This window comes from Dermacentor albipictus, chromosome 1, assembly GCF_038994185.2.
Source record: "Dermacentor albipictus isolate Rhodes 1998 colony chromosome 1, USDA_Dalb.pri_finalv2, whole genome shotgun sequence".
Taxonomy (NCBI): Eukaryota; Metazoa; Arthropoda; class Arachnida; order Ixodida; family Ixodidae; genus Dermacentor; species Dermacentor albipictus.
In genome coordinates, this window is record NC_091821.1 from 298,764,695 (window position 1) to 298,783,092 (window position 18,398).

The 18,398-nt window shown below is 48.5% G+C and overlaps 1 protein-coding gene across 5 annotated transcripts in view; it reads right to left on the reverse strand.

Annotated features, from left to right (window-relative positions):
• The window catches only part of LOC135916807 (parathyroid hormone/parathyroid hormone-related peptide receptor-like), a 972,783-nt gene that overhangs the window by 100,568 nt on the left and 853,817 nt on the right, over nt 1-18,398 (reverse strand). For all 5 annotated transcript variants that reach the window (XM_065450243.2, XM_065450244.2, XM_065450242.2 and 2 more), the window contains exon 11: nt 15,673-15,814. In XM_065450243.2, coding sequence (XP_065306315.1) covers nt 15,673-15,814 — 142 coding nt within the window. The remainder of the gene's footprint in view (nt 1-15,672; nt 15,815-18,398) is intronic.

Consider the following 18,398-nt stretch of genomic DNA (forward strand, 5'->3'; position numbering starts at 1 on the left):
GATGGCCCTGATCTTCTTCTTGTCGTGCCAAAACATCTACGACAGACTGTGCTCTTTCAGATGCATGACGCACCCACTGCAGGACATCTTGGCGTAACCCGCACGTACGACCGCGTCCGCCGCCGCTTCTATTGGCCTGGTCTTGCTCGCTCCGTCCGACGCTATGTTGCTGCCTGTGATCCCTGCCAGCGTCGGAAAACGCCTCAGGTGCTACCTTCCGGTCATCTCCAGCCGATCCCCATCCCTGTGGAACCGTTTTTTCGTGTTGGATTAGACCTCCTCGGTCCCTTTCCCACGTCATCCTCTGAGAACAAATGGGTAGCCGTCGCAACTGATTACGCCACCCGATACGCTATCACGCGGGCTCTTCCTACCAGTTGCGCCACTGACGTCGCGGACATTCTCTTGCGTGACATTATCTTAGTGCATGGCGCCCCGCGACAGCTGCTTACTGACCGTGGTCGTAACTTCCTCTCGAAAGTTATCGCCGACATTGTGCGTTCCTGCTCTATTCAACACAAGCTGACTACCTCATACCATCCTCAAACCAATGGCCTGACAGAGCGCTTAAACCGTACTCTTACCGACATGTTGTCCAAGTACGTTTCGAAGGACCACCACGACTGGGACGTTGCCCTTCCTTACGTCACCTTTGCTTACAATTCTTCCCGGCACGACCCCGCCAGATTTTCTCCATTTTACCTACTCTACGGTCGCGAACCGACCTTGCCCCTTGACACGGTACTTCCTCCTGCTGCGACCTCAACAACCGAGTATGCGCGCGACGCCATCGCCCTCGCCGATCATGCACGCCAGCTTGCCCGTGCTCGACTGACGGACTCGCAAACCACGCAGCAGCGTCAGTACAACGCCCGCCACCGTGACGTACAGTTTTCGCCTGGTGCACTCGTGCTCCTGTGGTCGCCCTGTCGTCACGTTGGACTTTTTGAAAAGCTCCTTTCGCGATACACAGGGCCCTACCGCGTGCTGCGCCAGGTGACGCCTGTGACTTATGAAATTGCTCCTGTGAGCTCAACCTCATCTAATCTGGCGTCTAGTGATGTCGTGCACGTCAGTAGGCTCAAGAGCTACTACACTGCTTCAGAGTCCAGCCTTTAGTCGCTCCGGGACGGCGCTTTTGCCGCCGGGGGTAGTGCTACGGGGTAGTATTCCCAATGACGAAGAGCCGAGCAGGAAGAAGAAGAAGACGACGATTGGAAGCTAGCGCGGGCTCTTGCCTCTTGGTAAACTGCGGCGTATAGCCTTGTAAATATACTTGTAAATAGCTTTTCGTCGGTGTCTTCCTACGTAACAATATTTACAGCGTACGAAAACATCAATGGAGTTTTCTTATTCGTAACTGTCATGCAAACAGACTTATCAAATTTGACTTGCATATGCCACTTTTCACACCAGTTATAAATTCGACATAAAGCATCATTTAGTCGTTCTTGACCTGAAATACTCTTAACGCGGAAAAACAAGAGGCAGTCATTGGCAAACAACCGCACTTCAACCATAGGATGTACATCAGTTGCGGTGTCATTAATATACAGTAGGAACAAAATTGAACCCAAAACCGACCGCTCAGGTACACCTGATGATACAGGAAGCAAAGAGGAGCACTCGCCACCTATTTCAACAAACTGTTGTTTGTTGTGTAAATAAGCCTGAATCCACTTAATAATTTTTGAATTTACATTATACCCATTAAGCTTTTCAATTAGCTTGCTATAGCTAAGCCTATCAAATGCCTTTGATAAATCCAGAGCGATGACACCAACTTGCTCGCGACAATGAGGGCTTCTGCAAAACTGTGTACTGTTTCCAATTATTCCGTGACAGTTGACCGACGCCTTCGAAAACCATGTTGTTTGCTGTGGAAAATGTTATTCTTTTCAATGTATTCTACTAACTGTTTACTAATTATATGCTCTAAGATTTTGCAAGCCGTACAAGTTATGGAAATCGTAGGGTAGTTCCCAATGTCTAGCTTGTTTCCAGCCTTATAAACAGGCACGATCTTCGCTAATAACCATTGACTTGGTAATGCACAATTTATTAATGACAGAGAAAAGATTTTAACCAAGAAGCATGCAATCCATTCACAGTATCGCTTTAAATACTCATTCGGTATTTTGTCAGGAACAGGAGACTTTTTTTACGTCTAATTTTAGCAACATGTCGACTATACCTTCTTTAGAGGACATGAGAACTTTATGCCCATAAAGTTTCGGAATTGAAATCCATGCGCTCTGTAGATGCGGCAGCCACCGCGCGATTCCGCGGCGAGCCCGTTCGCCATCAAAACTCCTTTGAAGATGTGTGCGCAAATGGGGCTCCTGGCGTTATGTGACTCTCGGGGCATGGGCGTTGCCGCGAAATCCAGCCCGAGTTCGCAATGTTCGCAGTGAAATGTCTTTTCGAGCGTGAAAAAGACATTCAAGGCAAAATTCACAAGTATTTCCAGCGCCGGGGGTTCATTGGTCGACGGTGCATGGACAGCACAAAAAAATTTCGTATGGGGGGGGGAGGGGCTGAAGCCCCATGAGGGCCACCCCCCCCCCCCTGGCTACGCCCCTGGCCACATGTGATATGCAGTTTTTCAGAAAACGTAAAAATTATCCACTCGAATAGCTTTATTTCGTTGCAACAATATCATGCAGCACCCACGCACTGTGCAAGCCGGTCAAACTAGCTAAGTCGTGGCAAGAAGGCAATATAAAACGGCGCATCTCGGCGCGAGACACACAACGGACTTGGACGATGAACACATCCCGTAACAGTTAACCCAGGCGGCAGAGAAGTGCCACAAAGCACTCGCCCACCAACCACAGCATCCGAACCAAAGCTCTCACCCGATAACTGGCGCATTCCATTCGCATAACAAGAGTGGAGGCAAAGTGCAGAGATAAGCAGAGCACTAGCGTAGCTAAAGTGCGATGGCTTGCTCCCCCCACTGAAATGTTCCACGCGCTCCGAGAGCAGGTGCGAGGGCGGAGCTGTTTCACGAGGCCAGATTGTTTACGTTCCCGCGGTGATTATCACGCGAACTTCCCCTCTAAACCGCCATTGCTGCGACAAACTGATTAAATACGGCGGGAACACAACCATGACAAGAAGATATGACGCGTTTGCGCCACATGACTTCTTTTGCACTGCGGTTTTCGCGCGGGAGCAGCTCGAACTGCCCTCGAACTGCTCTGGGAGTCGCCAGACTGCTCCTGTTCTTCAAATCCAAAGTCAAAGTCAAGGAGTTTATTGAGATAACGTATGGTACAGTTGCCTAGGGCGCAGACCAAAAGGCAGGTGGATGCCTAACAAGGAGTCCGCGCCCTTCTTGCTCCCATTCGAGATCACAAGACATTCAGCGCATGAAATAAACACTAAACGAGATGGAAATACAGAGTGGTTGGTTAAGATTTAAACGAGAGCTATTGGATAACAACGCTCTTACTCCTGTTCACCCATATGGACGCAGCTACTCTTCAGAGAGCCTTATTGGGCCACTTTTAAGTGCCCATCATCGTTCACTGGAATGCGGCAATAAAGTTCGCGCTCGGCGACGAACCTGCCCCTCAACACGGTTGCGCGAGAGGACGCGCCCTTCGAAATCGGCGCCTTTCTGTTGCTGAATGGTGTACGGCCACCGACCGCTAAGAAAACGGCTGAAAAAGCCACGAAAGCCATTCGGTTCGGATGGGGTCTTGAACGCGCTCTTTTTATGCGAAGCATACTAGCCGCACAACCACGCTCTTCCTTGCTACGCCGCGCGCGGCTGCGTAGCTACCATATGACGTCATAACAGCTGCAAAAGCGGAGGCCCAACTCGTGCGCTCGCTTGCGGCCGCGTAGCTACATAGCCGGGTCTCAGCTCGTGCGCTCGCCTGCGGTCGCACAGATGGTACTGCGGCCTAACTCCTGCTCTAGGGCACGACGTCGCTAGGGCACGACGTCACAACAGCTGCAAGCCGGGCTCAACTATTGCAAGATGGGCTGGGTGGGAATCGAAGCAGGGTCTCCGGAGTGTGAGACGGAGACGCTACCACTGAGCAACGAGATTTTTTTTATCTTTATTGCCGGAAGTTTCACCAAGCTAACAAAAAGGGCATCATTTTTTGAAATAAGGTAAGCGATACATAAATATACACTAACGCACATTCAACTTTGTGCGCATGCATATTGTACGGTCAGTCACATTGTGGCTGGCCATGTCAAGTTTAACATTCCTTTAATGTGGCGAGGGGCTCAATCCTCGCCAGACAATCCGGAGGACATTCTTGTTCTTTAATTACATCAATGAACTTGGAAATAGCTTCCCGGAAGAGCAGCCGCGCAGGCCGGCTGTCAGGCTCACAAAAGAAACCGGCCATTCGAGCCCTCCATAAACAGTGGAGGCCCATTAGCATAATTAAGTCCAATGGCTTCCGTCCTCATTTTCTGCCGTCAAAAATCTAATACCTAATGGGCTTAAAGGCAATTCTTTCTGTAGTGTTCTTTGAAGAACGTCCCAAAAGAAAACCCCTGCCCAACAATGCAAGAAAACATGGTCAATTGTTTCTAATTGTTTACATATAAGGCAGTTTGCTCCCCATGGTAAATAAAAACCCTTCTCTTGTAAAAAGGCCCGTACCGGCAAATGGAACTTAAAGAAAAAGGATCTAGTGCTTGGCTGCACCTGCTTTTTCTTAACACGCTTTAACACGTCGTTTCCCTGTCCTCCACTGTTTATTGCTCTGTACATCGGAACCGGCATAATCATGTCAACTACATCCCTGTACAATTTCTTCCGCGACACCGAAAAGAGATAATCATTAGAAAAACGTACGGACAGAAAACGGACACTGTCAGCGACTTCCCTTAGGTACCCTCGAAGAGCACCAGGCATACTTAAATTGCAGACCACGTACATCGGCAGATGCTTGCTCAGTCGTAACTGGCACATTGTGCGCAGAAAGGGGTCATGCACGTCTAGAAAGAAAAAAAAAACCCGGTTTACTAGCTGCTTCACAAAAAGATGTGACAGGCCTAAGTCCCCGTCCTTGACTCTCCTAAACAAGTTCGTGCGGCTGCACCTCTCCCATTCTCATGCCCAAATGAACACAGCAAAAACTCTATGGAACCTTTGCACATTTAAATGAGGGCAACAGAAAACTTGCATAACGTACCATATTTTGCTTATTAGAAACAAGTTACATACAGTAGCTCTCGCAAACATCGAGAGATGAGCACCTTTCCAATTTGTTGTTTTTCCCTTGAGTCGTTTGGCCTCTTCTAGCCAATAGTCCTCATTCCGCCGGTACTGTTCGAGCGGAACACCCAAGTATTTAGCTGGCGCTTTAATCCATCTAATGTTGGCGAACATTTCCGGTGTTGACTGCCATTCACCAGGCCAAAAACTGAGACACTTATTCCAATTTGCAAAGCTTCCTGTTGTGTTTCCGAAATGTTTAAGAATGGTTGTTACCTCTATAATGCTTTCTTTAGTTATACAGCACACCGCTACATCGTCTGCATATGCCAGGAGTTTCACTTCGGCTTCCATGAGTTTGAAGCCCTTTACGCTACTGTTTTGAATAATTGCCAAACAAAAACGGGCTGAGAGGACACCCCTGGCGCCCGGAACGCTCTACCTTAATGGGGGCCCCCAGTGTCTTGTTAATAATCAGCCGTGTTGAGCAGTTCCGGTACGCCAGAGCTACCCCATAAGCGATGATTTATCCTACATTCACGTACTCAAGAACTAATAACAAAATTTCATGTGGGACGAAATCAAAGGCTTTTTCTAAATCTATCTGCAGGATGGCAACGGCATATTGAAAATCGTCACAGCATTCCAAGACGCCTCTCATCGTATGCACATTTGTCGCAATAGTGCGTCCCTTTATACCACAAGTCTGGTGTGGTCCTACAAGATCCTTAATTATTGACTGTAATCAGCTTGCAAGAACTTTCATTAAAAGTTCGCAATCCGTGTTGGTCAATGAAATGGGTCTGTATGCTGTGATTAGCCTCAGAATTGCTTTTTGGTTCGTCTTAAGAATAAGGGCAGTATGGGCTTCAGAGAAAGATGGTGGTAATCTGTTGGTAGCAAAAACTTCGTCAAACAACGCTTTCAACAAAGGCACCAACTCGTTCTTGAACGCTTTATAAAAGGCCGCGCCAAGACCATCCGGGCCTGGTGACTTATTAGGGCTCAGGTTATCTATAGCCCTTTCTACTTCAGCATGCGTAATGGGTGCTTCTAGAAGTGACTTCGTTTCCGCTGATAGTTGAGGCATACGGGAAAGATAGTTTGCTCTGTATGCCTCGATATCGACTGGCTGGTATGCAAAGAGCCGCTCGTGATGCCGGTGAAAAGCACCTGTGATGCTCTCCCGGTCATTCAGTTCTTGGCCATTCTCTTCAATCACTTATATTTCGCTTCGCCGCGCATGCGTCTTCTCGATACCTAGCGCCCGTTTCGTGGGCGTTTCACCCACGGCCCATGGTTGTGCTCTGGCTCGAACGAGCGCCCCGCGATAGCGGTTCTCCTCGAATTGTTGCAGCTGTTGTTTTATCCTAAGTAGGTCTTCTCTAAAAAGACCTGGCGCTTTGCTTTCCTGCGCAGTTAGTTACCGCAATGTTTCCTTCAGCCCGTTCTCTCTCATTTTTTCACGGTATTTCAAGACGCTGCTTCTTTCGATTGCCTTTATTTTAAAACTTTGTTTTAGTAATTCCCAATCAACACCTATCTGCTTATTACCGTCCAGTTTAACCTCGTGTATTTCTTCTGACACAAAACGGATCAAGCGCTCGTCGCGTAGTAGCGTTGCCTTAAATTTCCACAGATCCCAGTTAAAACTATTACATCTTTTTTTTTCGCCCACATTGCATTTCACTAAGCAATGGTCCGAGAAAGAGATGGGTAGTACCGTGTAAGTGTTACATGCAGGTATGATTTGAAGGGACACGTAAATCCTGTCTAGCCGAGCATGGCTAGAGCCCTGAAAATGCGTGTACTGCACCTCGCGTTCCCCTTCTAGACATTCGGCAACGTCAACAATATCATGCTCGTCTATCAGTTCTTTTAACAATACGGTGCTCTTGTCGTTCAGCCTCTTTCTTGTCGCTCTATCCCTCCCACTGAATACGCAATTAAAATCCCCTAGCAAAACCAGTTGTTTCGCGACATTGAGATGCTTCTTAATCTCCCAAAAGAAAATGGTTCGGTCTTTATCCGCGTTTGGTGCATAAATGCAAATGGCCCGCCAGTCACGCTCGCCCAACGAAAAATCGCACCAAACAATCCTACCCAACACACATGAGAAAAAATTTTGCATCACAAGGCTTTGCAATTTTTTAACAAAAATGATGCAGCCAGCAGATAGATGTTCCCACGGCATGGCTAACAAACACAAAATACTTAGACGTGAAACGAAGCACCATGCCTCCGGTTTCCTCCTCCCCTTCAACTTTTGTTTCTTGTACTGCCAACACGTCAATGTCCTGGTCCACCAAGAGTCGATAGACCTGACTCTGCTTTTTCTTGGCAGCCAGTCCTCGCACATTAAGTGTGGCGAAACTAAAAGACAGGTTGGAAGCCATCATTCACTAATATTTTTAAAGGGAAACCCGAAGCATGGTGCTTACCATTAACGTCTAGCACAACGCTAGACGTCACCATGCTTGTCCGGTTGCCCGGTGTCGTTTTGTTGCGGGGCCGGATTGTCCCCGACACGCCTCCCTGCCCCGACGTTCGGCACTGGCTTGTAGCCGGAGCCTCTGCCCAGAGGCGCCTTTGCAGGCGGTTCATCCGTCTTGTTTGCCTCATGGCCTGTTTGCCTTTGGGGTCTTCTTTTGCCAGCGGTCGCTTGACGGCCGCTCCAGCAACCGATGTATTGGTGGTCCCGTCAGCTGCCTCGTCCTTGCAGGCGGTCAGCGCGCCGACCACAACTTGCGGAAAATACTCCCCTTTCTCAACGTCTTTCTCTGCCGTTGCCGGTGTCCTCGGAGATTTATTCGCGAAATTAGGGGGCCGATGTGTCTTCTCTGCAGCAGGTGCCGCTGTAGTGGTGGTCTCCTGCAGTTTGGCCACGTCTCCTGTACCTCTGGCAGCTTCCTCAGCTTCAGCCACGTCCATGGCTTCCTCTGATGTCTTGTCACCTTCAAGCTGACCTACCGCTGCGGCATAAGAACGCTCACATTTGGCGTCAATATGCCCGAAACGTCGGCACAGAGAACATCGGGGTACTTTACAGTCGCGGCGTACGTGACCGTTTCCTTTGCAGCGCAAACACTGCATCGGCCGTCCAGGGGCGACGACGAGGGCCAGCTCACCGGCGACCCGGATCTGATGGGGCAGGTCATCCGTGGTGACACCACTCTTGAAGTTCAACAGCACGGTCCTCGTCGTCGAGCCTTTGTCACTGATGCCTTCAACGCACCAGCGCTCCCGGCTGACCTCCAGCACCTTGCCGAAGGCCGCAAATGCCGTCTTCACCTCCTCGTCGTCGACACCGTGGAGTAGCAAGTGCAGCCGCAACTTCACTGTCCGGTCCTGCGGATCGATGATGAGGCAGCGCCGCCCATTCACCTGAAGCTCCCTGACGGCCTGCAGACGCTTTGTTGCATCAGCGCCACACATGGTGACCGCCCAGAAATGGTTTATCTGGTACGCTCCCAGCGCAACGACTTCAGGCAGCAATCCGGTAGGGCGCAGGGCGTCACGAAAGTTTTTAACCTTAAAAGGCCTCGCCTGGATGTCGCCGTTTAAAACCACGGTGTTCAAAGCGACACGACCCGTAGGCAGCTGCGGCAAAACAATCTGATAGTCACTATCGTCGTTCTCGTTGAGCCTGTTACCGCGGGACACGCCCACCTGAGCCGCTCCATAGGAGCTCATGATTGCACGCCCGTTCGCTGTGGTGGCCGGAAGTGGAATCCACTGAGCCACGAGTACGATGCTTCAAAGCGGTACAAAAGCGCCTCTAGTGAATGCGGTGTTGCCTTAGAAACGAGCTCTTTCTAAGGCTCAGGCGTGCGTCGCTTGCTCAGGCGCACATTTCGTTGGCGCGCCGATCGCTGCGTTGCTCGACGCTCACCGCGTCCAATGTGGGTCGCGTAGTCGCTGCGCCGTAGCCCATTGTCTTACACCCCTTGACGGGTCGACGGGAACGCTGTCGCGTTCCCCTCTTGAAGGCGAAGCAGAGTAACGCATGAGTTGTTTCTTCGTCTAGCCGAACCAAATATAGCCAAGCAACAGCAGTTCACCAGGCTAAACAGTGGTTCAACAACTAAAATAAAGGCTAGTATGCTTCGCATCCTGGGCTTAACCTTAGCTAAGCCACAGCCATTTTTTTTAAACAGAACAAAGCCGCTTATGCCCAAATTTGCTAAGGTGGCTTAAAGAACGGACATTCTTTTCAAGATTACTTTATTCGACGACATTGTCGTCTCGTGAAAGATGCACTTGCAACACAAATGTTCAATACGGTAAGTGCACTATAATCAGAGAGAGAGAAATAAAACGAAAAACAACACGGCGCTAAGCTAGCCGGGTTGTCGATTCGCTATTAGTGCTTTCAGCACTCCTGACACCACCGAATCCCGTTAAAATGTCGACGGTGGTCTTCCACATGTGAGTCGTGGTCGGTTCTGACTTTACATGTTATGTTGTGACGTGAACTTGGGCATTTCTTACCGGCAGATAAATTGTTTTATTTCCAGGACAACCTTTGCTCTCGTGTAGCACAGGCAAAGCGCAGGCGCACAAGAGGCCCTTGTTCGCCGACTGTGTTCATTTTGCAATTTATTGTCTTTTGTTTTCGTTGAAGTGATTGTATGTGCTCTTTCCGGGCTGAGCGATTCTGAAGACAGTTTCTCAACAAAATTCCATTTTTTTCTGATGACTAACCAACCATGTTAAGAAAACATACTCGTCGCCTTTTACATGTGGTATTCTACTGGTGTTCCTATCCCCAATTCAGATTGCGCTTAACATCTTGACGACAAGTTTGTAACAATTTTCAGGAAAACGTTAGCTCATTAACAGCCTTAGTGGGAATAAATATGCTAGCGGTAGGGATCTGTGAGGCTGGTGTTTTACCTGTACGATCCAATGTTAAGACGTCACCTAGTACCGATCATATAAGCTTCAGTAATAAATTTTTAAAGAATAAGTCTCATAGCATTGTTCCATGGTAACTACTGCATTTCCACAGTCACCATCAACTCGCTGAATTCCTAATGACTGGAGCATAGCTAAAATTATACCCATTTACCAATCGGGTGATCGTGCTTCTCCACTTCATTATCTTCCCCTCTCTTTAACCAGCACTATTTGTAAATTACTCAAGCACATCATACACACTCAAGTAACCAACTGCTTTGAAGATCATAACCTGATTTTCAAGTATCAGCACGGTTTTTGTGAGGGTTACTCATGCGACACTGTTAGATATGAAGATATATCCTGCGCCTACTTCTGGTTCCCAAGACCACATCGAATCGCAGCACAGCTAATTGAGGAATGCAGAAGCAGGGATGCCACATTCCTGAGGCAAGACACGTGCAAACAAGTTGGCGACCCCCAGGTCGTGGGCCGCCGAGGAACTATTCAATGCTTGACTTTTCCAGAAAGCGAAGGGATAGCCAGGCAGTGTTGCGAAGAAAAGGGGGTCTCTGACCAAGACGGCTGTAATGCGCCGTGACAACATGACGGTTGTAATTGAGCGGGTCCGCCTTCGTCAGCCGTCACCCCCTACCCTCTACGCTGACGGAGCATTGCAAGTCAGAAGGCAAGACCGCAGGGAGCCGCCCGGTGTGGCACCGCGGCACGGGCGCCAACCATTGGCCGAAAATGGCGTCATCTAAGCGGACTCTCCCATTGGTCGAACATGACGCGACTTCCAGTGCTCGAAGGGTTTAAAAGAAGCATTCCAGAGAGACCAGAGCATTCTGGAGCATTCCCTGATCCATCATCATCAGCCTAGTTACGCCCACTGCAGGGCAAAGGCCTCTCCCATACTTCTCCAACTACCCCGGTCATGTACTAATTGTGGCCATGTTGTCCCTGCAAACGTGTTAATGTCATCCGCCCACCTAACTTTCTGCCGCCCCCTCCTACGCTTCCCTTCCCTTGGAATCCAGTCCGTAACCCTTAGTGACCATCGGTTATCTTCCCTCCTCATTACATGTCGGGCCCATGCCCATTTCTTTTTCTTGATTTCAACTAAGATGTCGCTTACCCGCGTTTGTTGCCTCACCCAATCTGCTCTTTTCTTATCCCTTAACGTTACACCCATCATTCTTCTTTCCATAGCTCGTTGCGTCGGTCTCAATTTCAGCAGAACCCTTTTCGTAAGCCTCCAGGTTTCTGCCGCATATGTGAGTACTGGTAACACACAACTGTTATACACTTTCCTTTTGAGGGATAGTGGCAACCTGCTGTTCATGATTTGAGAATGCCTGCCAAACGACCCCCAACCCATTCTTATTCTTCTGGTTATTTCAGCCTCATGATCTGGATCCGTAGTCACTACCTGCCCTAAGTAGATGTATTCCCTTACCACTTCCACTGCTTCGCTACCTATCGTAAACTGCTGTTCGCTTCCGAGACTGTTAAACAATACTTTAGTTTTCTGCAGATTAATTTTCAGACCCACCCTTCTGCTTTGCCTCTCCAGGTTAGTGAGCATGCATTGCAATTGGTCTCCTGAGTTACTAAGCGAGGCAATATCATCAGCGAATCGCAAGTTGCTAAGGTATTCTCCATCAACTTTTATGCCCAATTCTTCCCACTCCAGGCCTCTGAATACCTCCTGTAAACATGCTGTGAATAGCATTGGAGATATCGTAGCTCCCTGTTTGACGCCTTTCTTTATAGGGATTTTGTTGCTTTCTTTGTGGAGGACTACGGTGGCTGTGGAGTCGCTATAGATATCTTCCAGTATTTTTACATATGCTTCATCTACGCCCTGATTCCGTAATGCCTCCATGACTGCTGAGGTTTCGAGTGAATCAAACGCTTTCTCGTAATCAATGAAAGCTATATATGAGGGCTGGTTATATTCTGCACATTTCCCTATCACTTGATTGATAGTGTGAATATGGTCTATTGTTGAGTAGCCTTTACGGAATCCTGCCTGGTCCTTTAGTTGACAGAAGTCTAAGGTGTTCCTGATTCTATTTGCGATTACCTTAGTAAATACTTTGTAGGCAACGGACAGTAAGCTGATCGGTCTATAATTTTTCAAGTCTTTGGCGTCCCCTTTCTTATGGATTAGGATTATGTTAGCGTTCTTCCAAGATTCCGGTACGCTCGAGGTTATGAGGCATTGCGTATACAGGGTGGCCAGTTTCTCTAGAACAATCTGACCACCATCCTTCAACAAATCTGCTGTTACCTGATCCTCCCCAGCTGCCTTCCCCCTTTGCATAGCTCCTAAGGCTTTCTTTACTTCTTCTGGCGTTACCTGTGGGATCTCGAATTCCTCTAGGCTATTCTCTCTTCCACTATCGTCGTGGGTGCCACTGGTACTGTATAAATCTCTATAGCACTCCTCAGCCACTTGAACTATCTCATCCGTATTAGTAACGATATTACCGGCTTTGTCTCTTAACGCACACATCTGATTCTTGCCTATTCCTAGTTTCTTCTTCACTGTTTTTAGGCTTCCTCCGTTCCTGAGAGCCTGTTCAATTCTATCCATATTATAGTTCCTGATTCACCTTTTTCAAACTGCTTGCCGCGGGCCGCAGCGTCCGAGTTGCTGCCGGCCCGCCGTGACTGTACAACTGTTACTTGACTCTCACGTCTCTGTATATAATGTAAAATAAACTCTCCCATGTTTGGTTTTCATCCCGAAGTCCGTCCCTCAACCGCTACAACACCCAACTTGCCGCGACAGCCAACGACATACACGCACTGATACACACACACGCACGCTGAGTGTCAAGGCGGTGTACCAATTGTAGATTTTTCTAAGGAATTTCACCACTTTCGAACCCATAGGTTGTTGCTTAAACTTTCATGACTTAGCATTCACCCTAACATAATTGGATGGATCACCGATTTTCTCTCATCCAGAATTCAGTTTAGATCAGTTCCCAATTCTAATTCATGTTATGCTGATGTTATGTCTGGAGTTTCACAGGGCAAAGCACTTGGACATTTATTTTTTCAAATCTATAATAATGTTTACCCAGTTGTGTGACATCCAAATCAGACTATTTGCAGATGATTGTGTTTGTCGATGTGTATTATGTAACACTGATAGCCAGTTACCACAAGCTGAGCTAGAAGCGATGTGCATGGTGTGCAAATTCGGTAAAGCTATTAAATATTTCCAAAATCAAACCCATGCATTTCACCAATGCGCGACGAATTCCAACCACCTACCTCCTTGATAACAGTGCTGTAGAACTCACCACAAGTTACAAGTATCTTGGCATCAATCTTCATTGAAACATATCATGAAATAATTATACTAAGCTTACCGCTGCTTCGAGCCGCCGCGGTTGCTTGGTGGCTATGGCGTTGAGCGGCTAAGCACGGGGTCGCAGGATCGAATCCCAACCACGGCGGCCGCATTGTGATGGTGGTGAAATGCGAAAACACCTGTGTACAGTCAACAGCAAAAGTTTGCGGGATACCCGCCGTGGTTGCTCAGTGGCTATGGTGTTAGGCTGCTGAGCACGAGGTCGCGGGATCGAATCGCGGCCCCGGCGGCCGCATTTCGATGGGGGCGAAATGCGAAAACACCCGTGTACTTAGATTTAGGTGCACGTTAAAGAACCCCAGGTGGTCGAAATTTCCGGAGTCCTCCACTACGGCGTGCCTCATAATCAGAAAGTGGTTTTGGCACGTAAAACCCCATAACTTAACTTAAAAGTTTGCGGGATGTGCGAGCGCGTGGCAAAGCGAACCTCCTCCCTAGTGTTCCTGTATATGCACCCGCAGGGTGCGGGACCGTATACAGGAACACTACTCCTCCCCTTCTAGCGGTGAACCCTGGTGTCGAGACCGACGCTTGCACGCATACGCTTCCCTCCCAGACTGCTAGCGTGCATGTTTCCGCGCTTCCTCCTTGCGCGCCGGCGATATTCGAATGTAGCCGCGAGGTAGCCCTCTTGTGATATGCGCTGTGGCGGCTTCGACGGGCGAAACTGTGTGAAACGTGTTTAGAAGCATGAACTTGCGGCCGCTTTTTGTCAAGTCACGAGCGCTGACGCATAGGGCCGGCCCGGTGGCGAACGCAACAAGTCATTTTTCTTTTTCTGGGCTGCAGCTTCTCGTGGCCAATTTTCGTTGTTTATTTCTTTTTACGAATGGTGCGTTCTACCGCAGAAGAGCATGGCAAAAGACGCGCTATATAGAAGGAGACCGGCAAGACAAAAATGGACAACTCGTTTCCGTTGTATACTAAACGAAGTTCTGCCTGTCGAAGCCGCCGCGGCGCATATCGCAAGTGGGCTACGTCGCGGCTACATTCGGATATCACCGGCGCGCAAAGAGGAAGCGCGGAAACATGCACGCTTGCAGTATCGGAGGGACGCGCATGCGTGCAGGCGTCGGTCTCGACACCAGGGGTCAACGCTGGAAGGGGAGGAGGGTCGCTTTGCCACGCGCTCGCAGATCCCGCAAACTTTTGCTGTTGACTGTACTTAGATTCAGGTGAAAGTTAAAGAACCCCAGGAGGCCCGAATTATTCCGGAGTCCACCCATTACGGCGTGCCTGATAATCAGATCGCGGTTCTGGCTCGTAAAACCCCCTATTGTCTTGTTTTTTTTTCAAATTATAGCCTGAAATGCATCGGAAAAATAATCATCCACAACCTTACGAGCGAGAGAAAGCTCAGGCTAGAAAAGAAAAGGATAAAAGTGCTCAAAACACATCAATGACAAACATTGCCGTTGTCAGGAACGAACACCATACTTCTTTTTGCTACCGCCAAATATAGCGTCATGACGAATATAAAAGGTCAGGCTATTGTGTACATATGCACACAGCCTAACATACATTAGGCAGAAGTTCGCAGAACAGCAGTAATATTACTGCATCCCACAGCAGCGCACACCCAAAACGATTATGCACTAAAACTGCTCAATGCGCTTTAACATGATGAAGAACGCGCCACAAAGATACAAGCACGCGCCATCCTCGGCTATGAGTTGCGGCCTCTAGCCAATCGGCCGCAACAGCGCGTTCCAACGCCTACCCGTGTCAGCTCAAGCAGAACAGATAGACATAATTATATTCGCAAAACTGCTACCCCCTATACCGTAAAGATTGCTTCTTACATCGGAAAGTGCGACGGCTGTTTAGGTTATGTGAATCGACTTACGCTTACTATTAGCGCAAGTGCTGAAGTTCGCACCAGTGCTGTCACTACATATACACCTTTTTCGACTAGAGCACTCGTTTTTGCAGTGGCGGGCATCGCAAGCTTGCTGATCTTACGAACGGTTCTAGCTTTGTGAATACGCTTTTTTTTCGTATTATTTTTCTTACGCCAAAATCTGTTCGTAAGTTCGCTGAGCTAATTCTGCCCTTGATACAATACAGATGCGTATTGCGCCGAGTGAGATACGCTTGAACAGTTTGTTAGCAGGAAAAAAATGGTCACCGGGAAAAACATTAATACTCCCAATATAATAATACTCCCAAAAACGTTAATACTCCCACATACCTGGAATGAGGAGAACAGTTGGTCGATGTAGAGCCACACGAGTTCCAGCAAGTCTCCGGCGGCAGCGAGTGACATGCCCAACAGGAACGCGTAGTGGGCGCCGAACAGCGGCACGAGCACAAGCGTCGACTTGAACCACTTCCTGCAGGGTGAATGTTTCGGAACGATCATCTCGAACAGCATTGTACGATGGCACGCACCGTGAGTGCTAATTCGAAGCAGTCGCTCCATTTTCAAGCATTGCCAATTCATCGGAGATAACTAGAGCTACTGTTGAGGCGCTTGTACTTATTATCGTTATTGGCGATGCATGCAAACAACGCGGTGCACACGGCGCATATAAGTTCATGTTCAAGTTCTTCATTACACATCAGCATGGATTTAGAAAAGGACTATCACGTGAAACGCAACTAATCGAATTGACCACAAATATCTTGCTGATAATAAATACGGACCCACATACGGACTCCATTTGCCTAGATTCCGCTAAGCCTTTCGACCGCGTAGCTCATTGCCGTCTCATAGCTCAACTTTCATCCTTAAACATTGATTCCCTCGCAGTAGCTTGGATCAGCAATTTCTTGTGATTCGGTAAGCAATTCAGCATACTCGATTATTTTATTTCCAGTATCAGCGGCGTAACATCTGGTGTACCACAAGGAAGCGTACTCGGACCATTACTTTTTTCTGATCTATATTAACGACCTGCCATCCGAATGATGTGAAGTGAAGGCGCGAGAACGACGGCGGACGAAGAAGGAACACGCACAGGGCGCCACTTCCAACAATGTTCAATCAGGAAAAAACACCACTATTTTTACACAGGGAGCGCAATCACACTTTTTCAGTGCGCATTCGCGTTCAAGTAAACCAGTTCTTTGCGTGATAATGATATTGATGCAGCACTTACGCGCTTATCACCTGTGTAAAACATACTTTTGGCCTAATTATTAATTGAACCCGTTTGTCATGGCTTCTGGCAACCACCGCGCAGAGGTAGAAGCCTGGCTTACATTTGCTATTTCTATAATGAATTGCCAGGTGGCCCTCCATCAGATTGTCGACTTTGTTATTATGCTGCCTCAACCTGTCATTCAGTCACTGCTCTGTTTGGCCTACGCACTTTCTACCACAATCTAAAGGAATCTCATAAACGACTCCTGCCTGAAAATCTACGTATTTGTTATCGTGTTTTGTGAGACAGGCCGGTGCCTTGCAGAAAGAAGGGTTGGTTATTCTGCAGAGCTTAGAGAGCTTGCACGGGGCAGAAAACACGACCTTTACGTTGGCTCGTTTGGCAATTTTTTTCAAGTTATGCGACATGCGGTGTACGTAAGGTATGGCAGCTACTTTCAACGCGACAGCGTTAAGGAGCTCGTGTCGCCGAAAAGCCGGTGTCGGCGTCGGCGGCGTTGGCCTTGAGCGAAATATCCCGGAAGGCAATTCATAAATAAAAACTTGCATGATGGGCTGGGTGAGAATCGAACCAGGGTCTCCGGAGTGTGAGGCGGAGACGCTACCACTCAGCCATGAGTTCAATCGTTCAAAGTGAGAGAAAAACGCCTCTAGTGAATGCGGCGTTGCCTTACAAACGAGTCGTAGAAAGTTATACTGCTCTGTATATCGGCAATTCTGAGCACGTAAATTACAGAAGTCGCAGTTAAACGCGTAGCGAAGTACGTTTCCGCTACATTTCTTCTGCGCTTTCCGCACACGCAGAGCCATCTTGCGGCAAACACAGAAGACCCCCTTCTCGCAATGTACGGCGCTGCCCCGACAGCTGGCGCGCGACGCGCGCATTGGAGCTGTGCGGGGACCGGTGCGAGGCGCGTCGCCACCCGGCAGGCTGTCCATGCCGATCACGACGTTCCGAGTTCGGTTCGTTCCACTTGTTCAAGCGCACGTTTCGTTGCCGCGCCGAACGCTGCGTTGCTCGACGCTCACCGCGTGATTGGTGGGTGCAAAGTCCGATGCGGGGCGCCTCGAAAGTGATGGCTGCGCCATAGCTCATTGTCTTACACCGCTTGGCGGGTCGACGGGAACGCTGTCGCGTTCCACTCTTGAAGGCGAAGCTTAAGCGTCCTCCTATTTTTTTCTTCTTCGCGAGGTGACTTCTGGTCCAGTTGGCAAGTTCGTGACTTTTTCAGGATTGTTTCCACTACGGAAACTATAACAGGTTGCAAGTAGCCTGCCTCTTCCAGTCGGTCACTCTGCTTAAGAAATCTCGCCACAGCTCGATGTGGACAGGACTTCTGAAAAAAAAACCTTCAGCAGGTAGATGTTAGCAATGCCGCATTTAACTAGCTTAGAGAGAGAGGAACTAAAAGGTAGCAGAGGGTTTACTAGCCCGAGGTTCCTACTGCCAACAGACGTGATTACTTGCTAAAAACAATCTAAGATTTAAAAACCTGATGGAGGAGTCTACCCAAAGTTTTGGGTCACTTCTATGGGAGATAGAATCTGCCTGATGGTTGTCAATGATTGACTAACGACCAAGTCGGCATCAAAGAAATTATTATTCTCGAAAATTAGTAAGTCGTCAATGAATCTAAAAACTTGGACTATGTCGCTACCCTCGAGACTGCTATACATGGTTCTGCAAGCACAAGCTAAAAATAAGTTGCTCAAAATTGGAGCTCCACACGAACCTATGCGAACACAGCTCTTTTGCAGGTACAAATGACTGTCCCATTCAATATAAGTCGAAGCCAAGTAAAGTTCGAGCA